We start from the raw sequence: 10,160 nt of genomic DNA on the forward strand, positions 1-10,160 counted from the left end.
GCAGTCATTTAGAAAAGCGCTCCCAATAGAAAAGTTATTCATATTCTAAGTCTATACTATTAGTTTAGAAAACATATGTATAGACACCAAAATTATATCTCTATGAGCCTCTGGAGCTAAGATATAGTCAAAAGTAGTTAATTTGGTGGCCATTTTGAAAAGCGCCCTCTACAGAAAAAGCCATATTCAGATTCATCACCCAAGTATTTCTGAAAGCCCTTGACATATACAACAATAAAATAATGGTTGATTAAAGACCCATTCAGTGATCCCAGCGGAAGTGTAAAAAAATAAAATTGTTTATAAATTGTTTAAAAGTGAAGGATAAGTCATTCAAATTGTCATTTGGTATTTTTGAAATGACAAATTTGGCAAAAAACAAAGAAAACTGCAGTACTGACGAAGTTGAAACCCCATTCAAATACATGTAGCTAATTTAGATACTGTCAGTATCTATAATTACAGATTTGTGTAAAATGTCTTATTTTGTCTTATACATGGCTTTCGGCTGAACCACTCGCAGGCTATTAATGTTAGCACATCTATGACAATGACAAAGGTACCAAAATCTGAATTTTGATGATTTTTACGATTGTCCGGATGAGCAAATCCCGGGGAGCAAATCACTGAATGAGCCTTTTTAAATGCTTAAACTTATACTTAAAAGTACAACGGATATGGCCACGAACCCCACCATAGATCCAGGAGTATTCTGCAAATTATGATTCCATGAGATGAGATTTGTCGATTTCAACAAAACCACTTGGCAGTCAAAAGCTGGCATCACGGCTCTGAGAGTCAACTTTGCTGGTCTATGTGCCGACTTTTCCCATTACAGTTTTCCACATGATTCCTAATGTGGTTGCACTTCAGCACCCTGTTACCGCTATATAAATCACCATTGTATGCTGAGGATGCGTCCATGTATGCTGAAGAGGCGTCTGCATGCGTGTATGTTGTGCGTGCTGACACAGTGTTCCAAAATACGCGACGGCATGGAAATGGCGGCTTACATAGCTTTAACGACTGCTATTCTAGCGCACAGTGTCATCGCCTCGATATCTTCATGGCAGAAATCGGCATGGTAGGTTGAATCCACCGCAACGCATGGCCATTTTGTTCCGACCTGTTTAATAGTTTTGAGACGCATAATGGGCCGAAGGACATCTGACTAAGGCTACTGACCTCGCTGTGTGTGAGCATAGATTATCAAAAATCTATGGTGTGAGTTAGCATGGTACGCCATAGGTCACTGCTTTTAGACTACCTCCACGATTGACCTATACACTGCGCTATATAATTCGGCACATATAAAATCAGAATTACTGTCAGTTTTTGAGTTCAAGACGCAAGCGTCTTCCTCAAGACGCTAGCTAACGACTATCATATCTGTTCAACATGTATATTCAAGTGCAAGGAACCACATCTGGCTTCTTTATACAAAATCATTTACGGGAGATATTCATCATTTTCTACCCCGGTATCCAAAGATTTTCGTCTGAATATCAACATCGTTCATAGCACATTCACGTGTATCGATCCCGGGTATTTATTTTAGTATCTCTGCTGTACCAAGTAATTATTAGCCAGGCGATGTCGGTGTGTAGCGCTCTTCTCCCAATATGAATTACTCCTTATGGTATTTTCTTTACTGGAATTCAAGTCATGCTTTGGATTCCAAATTTAATTTACATTTTATAGATACTGCCCATAGGTTGCATGCTGTATGCAGGCTTTTCAGTAACACTTTTCAGTAATTTTTGGGAGCACGTGTGGCCGAGTGGATAAGGCGCCCGACTCATAATCCATAGGTTGCGAGTTCGAGCCCCGCGCGAGTTCGAGCCCCGCTCGTGCCAACGTGTTGTGTCCTTGGGCAAGGCACTTTATCCTCATTGCCTACGGGAGCAGGGTTGGGTTGGGTTGGGTTGGATTGGATATTTGTTTGTTTCAATGTTGCAATATTGGCGCTGAGTAAGCTGCTGCCTGCAAATTGCATTGTGTCTGTATATAGGTGTGTTTAATGTACAATTCTAGCAATTTGACCTGCGGGTCACCATTAGAGTTTGAAATAAAACCTTCCATTAGAGTTTGAAATAAAACCTTCCTTTAATATTCACAATTTGCCTGACTATACCAAGAGCTGATTAAGAGTTCCGTAGTGCTCGAGATTAAAATTATGTAGGCCTATACATGTACAATCAATCTCGAGTACTAAGTAACTCTCGGTCACCCCGTTTTCTCTAATTAATTTGGAAGCAATAAGATTTTGACCCTTGAGCCTATAAATGTAGTAGGATATAACACTTTGATGCCATTGCCTTTCTTGATAGCTCAGTGGTAAGAGCGCGGGAGATACCCTGTGGTCTCAGGTTCAAATCCTGGTCAAGGATGAAAAATTGTCTTCCTTGGCCTACTCGAGAGGGAGAGAATAAAATGATGTGTTTATTGAGAGGTGTTGGTGCGGCCAGAACTGCAAGCACAGACAACTGCATAGATGAACACACGATTGAATACAGTGCCGCCCACAAGGGGGGTAAAAAAGTAAAGAAAACATACTTTATACTATGGACCCGTAAAGCAAAGAAAAGGGACATCAGGGGCCCGTAAAAAGTTTTAAAAAAGAAACCTTGTCATTAAGGTATCATTTTTTTTACTTTACTATACGGGCCAACTAATAAGGTATCTTTTCTTATCCATTAGGCCTAAGGAATCTCTTGCTTGCTTTGCTTTACGGGCCCTTCGTTGTCTCTTTTTTTCCTATTTACGGTTCCATTAAGGTATCATTTCTTTGCTTATTAAGCCTTTTTACATGCTCACTAAGGTCTCTTTTCTTCCTTTTACGGTCCCATGGTATCTTGTATTTGTTTTTATGTGTCCACTACTGTCTCCTTTCTTTGCCTTTACGTGTCCATTATAAGGTATCATTTTTTTACGGCCCGTAAAAAGCAAACAAAAGTAGCGGGCTCAAAAAAAAAAAAGAAAAAGAAAAGAGGCGTGCATTAACAATACAAGATAGCCTTTGACCCACACTTTCTAATAAATACTTCACTTGAATTATGTTACTCTCTGCTTTTGCCCCAATGATCATCATCCTCGATATAATGAAGACTTCGAGAAATCAGGGAGTGCAGCTTAATCGTGGGAACACAAATTGCAAATTTTCGCGCGCTTCGAGCGTATTGTGCCTTCAATGATCATGATTTGATAATTTAGCTTAAAATTTCAAGTTTAACTTCGCGCGGAGCGTGTTCCAATAAGTTCAATCGGGGAGCAAAAGTCGCTACTTTTGAAATACAAATTTGTAAAATTCAACGGTTCATACTTGATAATTTTAGCTTCAAATTGGCATTGAAATTGGCAAATTCTTTGCACTTCTCGCGGAAGTTATTCAGAGAAACTTAATCTCTGCTTCAACGTGTGTTCAAAAATCTGTACACCAACCTCCCTCCCCCATCCATATCACAAAGATATTTACACCACTGTTGTTGCCCCCCCCCCTACACACACTTATGAAGTTTTGCAACGTCATCGCTGATCAACGGGGCCAGTTCGTTCATTCACCCCCCCGGGCCCGTAATTGGTCTCGGCGGCACTGACTTAATAGATGCTGCAGCTCAAACAACAGTGAAAATTCAACATTTGACGACAGCTCAAAGAGTGAAAATTCAACATTGCAACTTTGTGCGCGCTTTGCGCGCATTTATCTCCTTGAATATTCATATTTGATAATTGGCAGATAAACACGCTACTTTCGCTCCGCTTCAACATGCGTTCAAAAAAATCTGTACACCAACCTCCCTCCCCCATATCACAAAGATTTACGCCACTGTTGTTGCCCCCCCACCTAAACACACACACACACACCTATGAACTATTGCAACGTTATCGCTGATCAAAGGGCCCGTGCGTTAATGTATACCCCTGGCCCGTAATGGCTCTCGGCGGCACTGACAGCTACTGACTTAAAGCCTTAAGGGATCTGGAAAACGGAGAGTAACTGCAGTATGCATAATTAGTCTCCTACGCAGTCAGTTTGGTTACGCTCCCTCTACATGTGGAGGGAGCGTAACCAAACTGGCTTCATAGGAGACTACGATTTGAGATCGTTCCGACATATTATCATAATCTAAAAATTATGATAATATGTCGGACCAACAGAAAGTCATCCCATTTTACTACAAATAGGGCGAATTTGACAGTTTGCTCATAGATTTAAGTTGGAACATGTGTAAATATTACAAATATGCCAAAAAAAAAAAAATCGGTTTTGAAAAAAATAAAGGTATATTCTGAAAAAATATCGTACATTAATGCTTTAATAGATGCTGCAGCTCAAACAAAATCTTAAAGACACACACACACCCACCCCCACCCACCCCCACCCACACCCAAAAAGCTGTTTCAGCTGCTGTTTCCTTTATGCCGGACGCGTTGTTATCATACAAATACTACACTACAACGCACACCATTTTGTATAATTATGATGTATTTAAGTTCTATATTGTATAATTTTGGCAAAACTCAGCGTTTTGTACAAATATTATATTCAATGTACAGGGTGTCCCAAAAAAAAGAGGCCCCTCATTGCGCCCTCTTTTTCTCCTATTTCTGAAAAGTTGATCAAATATATTTTGGTATGTAAAGAAACCTTGAGTCGTTAGTTTTGATAAACATGATAAACCAAAACAATTATATCAATCGGCTCACAACTTTTGAAGATATGCTCTTTTAAAGAAATGTACCCGTTTTTCACTCTGTCCACGGAGAAGGTTTCGCTACTTCAAACCATGCATGAATATGGATTTTGTTAATAGTGTCATTAATTTGTGGGTAAAATGGATGCCGAATGAGACTTCTTTTGCTTTACTTGCAATACTTATTTTTTCTTGGTTATTTATGCCTTTTTGTTTTATTATGTTTCTTACTTTCTTGCTTTGTTGTTTCTTGCTTCCTTTTTTTATTTACAACATAAGTCATTTCTCTTTTTAGGATAAAAGGTAGCCCTAAAAGGCTGTTTGGTTTGTCTTTAGTTCTTCTAAAGTGAGTTTACTGTGCTGCTTTGTCCTCTACCTGGTTGCCTCCTCGGCGAATACAGGTTTCAGCCCTGGTCCTCATTGCATCAATTGCGTTGCGTACCATCCTTTTGCGCCGGATACTTGCAAATGCATTCAGTAATACGTGTGCAAAGATCTTGGATTTTGCCACAAAGGAAACAAATCAAGTGGTGTGAGGTCTGGTGATCGTGCAGGCCACTCCACAGCATGAGCCATCCCAACCACTCTGTTTATCAAGAGTAAAATTGTTTTTATTGTTTTTACTGTTTTATCATGATACATGTATAATGGTTCTCTTTTACCACTAAAAACAGATTAAAAGATAAATAATTATTACACATTCTGCTGTAAAATTAAATACACGTACATATCAATGATTATATCATGGTAAATACTGTTCTCTTTGTCACTCAAGATATGTTAAAAGACAAAGAAATATCGCATACTCTTTTGTAAAATTAAAATCATGTCAACGAAATATTGCACTAAAAATTTAAAACCCATTGACGACTTTCATCAAATCATAAGTACAAATTATAATATTTCCGAGTGTGCAGCAGCTGAATCCGATATTGCTTGAAATCAACAGTTTAGTACATTTTACAGTTTGGTCTTAACATTAATTGTTCTTGTACATGGTCACTTAGAGGCCCCTCCTACGCGACCGCGCCGCCTGTAGCAATGTATCTTGTTGCCCAACGGCTTCAATACAATTACATACTGAGCAATTGTTACATAATCATTTCTAATCTTTCAAATGAATGTTCTTTTATTAACTGTACTATCATCATGCAGTTATTGTTAACTACATGTATGCACACAACACAGGGGCACTCACATAGGTAATTGACCCATACTAGTAGCGCTGTGCTGTGGGTATAGGAGATGAACTAGTTAGCGTCATATATCAAAAAGCATAAAAGCAATTACTTATTCTTTTCAAAATATCTGAATTTTTAATCCGGTACAAGCTTTAATAACGGGGGAGCATGCATTTGTATGAGAAAGGAAATCTACCATCTTATCCAAACTCCCGTGTTAATCCAATGCACATTTTGCTTCACCGGGCCGCCCTGACTTGGTCGCATTTGGAAGAGGAGTGCCACCAAACCGTAATAGGTACAAATTTAGTACTTTCTGTCAATCAAGTATGGTTTATTTTCTACATGTCAATTTTTAAATTATTAGCATAATCCTTATAATAACGGTGGAGCGCCTTGATGAGTAAATTACAGTAAACCAGTGAAAAATCCCCAAAACTCAGTCAGTGGAGCTCCACCCGTACATTTCAATAGCGTCATTATTGATTGGATTAGTCGACCGTAGCGGACAATTCGATCGCGCATTGGATTAATATTATCACGTGGTATGAAATGTGCATTGGACCATCGATTACTATATAATGGTTTAGTACTGCATATTTCGGTTTAATCTTCACTAAGCGGGTTTATGGCTGAAAAGGTCACGGTGAATTTGCCGTGGACAAAACTGCACTGTGTACAGATATTTGGATATAACATTCTATTCAATTGTCTAAAAAGTGGCACAAAAGGGTTTTCATACATTTGTGTTCAGTGAAGCAGATCTCTGGATTACCGAAACCAAAATGAATGAAACAAACGAAATTTGAAAAACGAAAGCTAGGACTGCTCCCTTGAGGTTGATGTAAGCATCATGTCACAACAGTATTTTCTAATTTCCAAAGATGGCACTTTCCACTTGCACATTTTTTTTTTTCAGACAGGCTGTATAGCAAAAGGTGTAAATTCCTTTTAAGTCTTTTTTGGGGAAAATTCTTATATTCAATACGAAAGGTCAACATTTTTAAATGATGGACGGCTTTTCCTCCCAGCTACATGCACTTTAAGTACATGTCATTATATTCATAAAGTTTACTTCGAGGACTGTTTTAAATATTAAACATTTGTCATAAAATTTGTATTATATCGCGAATTTCAAAAAATCTAAATCAAAAGGACATTCCTCGTATTCAGAATCCAATTCGATATGTCTGATGTACTCTCACGTCCCAGACAAAATACTGTGCAAACGTTGCTATCCGATTCCTTAAATAAGAATTCCTACTTTTTATAGCTAATATTTACGCATTTTAATTATTTTCTGCTTGATTTGGGGCTTTTTAGCACGGTTTTACCCTGGTTTCCATATTTTTTTTTACAAAGAATCAATATCATGCCTGGGAAGATGGTGAGTGGGGAAGTGAAAAATCACAATATTTGCCTAAAATTTTGCATATTTGACCGCAAAAAAAGTGTTTTTGTGTGTGTTTTATTTTGTTTGTTCTGATGGGAGGGGACAAGTCCAAGTGTTTGGGAAAAAACTCCGTGCGCTTAATTGCCAGTGGCCAAGGGCAGCACTGCTCAGAATGGCACAAAATATTCAGATGAATAAGATCAGGTAAAAACCTTGACCTACTGAGCTGTAATTTGGCAGAGTTGTCGTTATTACCTCTATCATACCCTCTGTAAAAAGGTTTAAAAAATAGACAAGTAGATCTCGAGTTAAAAATTAAATCACCAGCTTCCCTTTGCAATTTCCATACACCTTTCAAATCATGTTGAATAGACACCTTTCTGAACATAAAAGTTTCATGCTCATTTGTTGTATTTTTCACCTGATCTCAACCCTAAACATTTTCTTATACCATCTGCACTTACTTGCTGCTATACACGCACAGGAGCTGTACTTTTAAAATATGCGCGTATCAATAATGAGTCTTTCACTCCATTGTTAAAGTACTGTGCTCCATCCGCAAATAAGTTCATCAGGATTGTTGGTAAAATAGATATTTGAAGGTTTCTTTGTACAAATCCAAATATTTGGGTTGATGTTACGTACCTCATGGAGCTGGCGCTAGATGGCGCTGTTAGACTCCATCTACGCCAGCTCCATCCGGCTAGCAGCCGACGATGTGCAGGAATTGGTCAGTCAATTTGAGAAAGTGCTAAGTCGTAGCACGAAACTGTCATTGAGGTACGTAACATCAACCCAAATATTTGGATTTGTACAAAGAAACCTTCAAATATCTATTTTACCAACAATCCTGATGAACTTATTTGCGGATCTTCGAAAGATTACGGACAATCAGCGGTTTTGAAAGTAAGAAACTACGAAAATTCTGAGAGGAAATTGGCCCGATATCGGAACCATCGCGTTTTTACTCTACGATGTCGCGATTTGGATTTAACTCCCCCCAGTTTGCGCCTTAAGTGTCCCATCAACACCAACAAGGCACGGGATATTGTGAATAAAGCCCAAAAGGATCTTTTACGCGAACGTTTGAGAGTTATCAACAACGAAATCCACACTTTGGAATCTGATATATCAACGTGCAATCTAGAAATACAATCGAGTTTCCCCGACAACGTAAAACAACACGTAGATGAACATATCGCGAAATCTCGCGAGAGTGAGTTCACCAAAACAAGATGTCGGCAAACCCGGAAGTTAGAACGCTTGCAAGAAAAGCCAGGAAAATTTCACAAGAGTACCCATTTGGATAAAAATGTGAGTAGCAATAGTAACAATGGTATAGACTTGAGCGGTACACAACTTAAAAAATGGGTGATAAATAAATCAAAGCATGAATTGACCACTCCCCAAACCCAGTTGCTCGCGAAGGGGTTGAATTATGCAGTTGCGCCGTAAAACAACAATGCGTTAGTCAATGATTACATCGTGGCTACCGAGGAAGCTTGCGTGGGCTTGAGTGCGAGCGATGCAGCCCAGTTGCGAGCGGAGGTTGTAGGAGTTCTCAAATCAACAAATAATGCAAAACCTAATCTCACCAAAGTTGAGAAAAAGGCTCTCAGAGACCTCAAAAAAGAGGAGTCAATCATGATCTTACCAGCGGATAAGGGGAAAGCGACAGTGGTGCTGGACAAAGAGGAGTACGAGGAGAAAGTTACCATCATGTTAAATGACGATAAGACCTACGAGAAACTTAAAAATGACCCCACCGCGCGCTATAAGAGAAAACTTATAAGCATTCTCACCGGTTGGGAAAAGGTCAATAAAATTACTGAAAGAGAGTATTGGAAACTCTATCCTACAGCCGCAAATACACCTCGCATGTATTGTACCCCCAAAATCCACAAAGCTGGTACCCCACTTAGACCAATCGTGGATTACTGTGGGTCCATAATGTACGAAACATCTAAAGAGCTCGCTAGAATTTTCGGCCCCTTAGTCGGTCAAACTCAACATCACGTTAAAAACTCTAAAGATCTAGCGGATGACCTCGCAGAGATCATGGTTGAAGAAGGCGAAGAATTCATTTCCCATGACGTTGTGTCATTGTTCACAAATACGCCAATTGACAAGTCACTTGAAATCATAAGACAACGGTTGATTAAGGACAAAACATTGAGTGAGCGAACCAAGTTAACAGTTGATGACGTTATGGAAGTGTTAGAATTTGCCCTTACTACCACCTATTTTTCATTCCGCGGTCAAATCTATCAACAAAAATTCGGTACTGCGATGGGTTCCCCCGTCAGTCCCATCGTAGCCAACCTTTATATGGAATGGCTGGAACAAGAAGCAATAGCATCAGCCCCTTTAGATATCAAGCCACGTTTATGGAAGAGATATGTGGACGATGTGCTCGAGATTGTGAAAAAAGATACAGCAGAACAACTAACCACGCATATCAATCAAATTGATAAGACGGACAATATCAAATTCACTTTTGAAGCTTTTGCTTTTGGTATATCGCAAAAAGACCCATACTGATCAGTATTTACATTTTAACTCCCATCACCCATTGCAGCACAAGCTCAGTGTCATAAGAACATTAATGGACCGTAAAGATAAAGTTATCACAGAAGATGAAGACAAAATTCAGGAAGAAATCAAAATCAAAGAGGCCCTAAAATTATGTGGCAAAAGCAAATCGCAACGCAAAGAACAATCAGAGACTAAATCCAGGGGAATGGTAGTCCTTCCGTACAAAGAAGGTCTCTCACAACGGGTGAGGCGAGTCTTTAAAAACACGGCATCAACACCGCGTTTAAGCCACACCAGACTCTTCGTAATATACTGGTCCATCCTAAGGACAAGCGGGATGTGAAGCAAACATCTGAC

The 10,160-nt window shown here is 39.1% G+C and overlaps 1 protein-coding gene across 1 annotated transcript; it reads left to right on the top strand.

Annotated features, from left to right (window-relative positions):
• Positions 1–8,912: 8,912 nt before the first annotated feature.
• LOC140142598 (uncharacterized) lies at positions 8,913–9,809 on the top strand. The gene has a single exon (XM_072164597.1). It carries the CDS (start codon positions 8,913–8,915, stop codon positions 9,807–9,809), a length of 897 nt encoding a protein of 298 aa, XP_072020698.1.
• Positions 9,810–10,160: the final 351 nt, after the last annotated feature.

This window comes from Amphiura filiformis, chromosome 2 (genome assembly GCF_039555335.1).
Source record: "Amphiura filiformis chromosome 2, Afil_fr2py, whole genome shotgun sequence".
NCBI lineage: Eukaryota > Metazoa > Echinodermata > Ophiuroidea > Amphilepidida > Amphiuridae > Amphiura > Amphiura filiformis.

Bases quoted from the DNA above. Each gene is read 5' to 3' on its own strand.
- LOC140142598 (XM_072164597.1), top strand. From the start codon at position 8,913: ATGATCTTACCAGCGGATAAGGGGAAAGCGACAGTGGTGCTGGACAAA.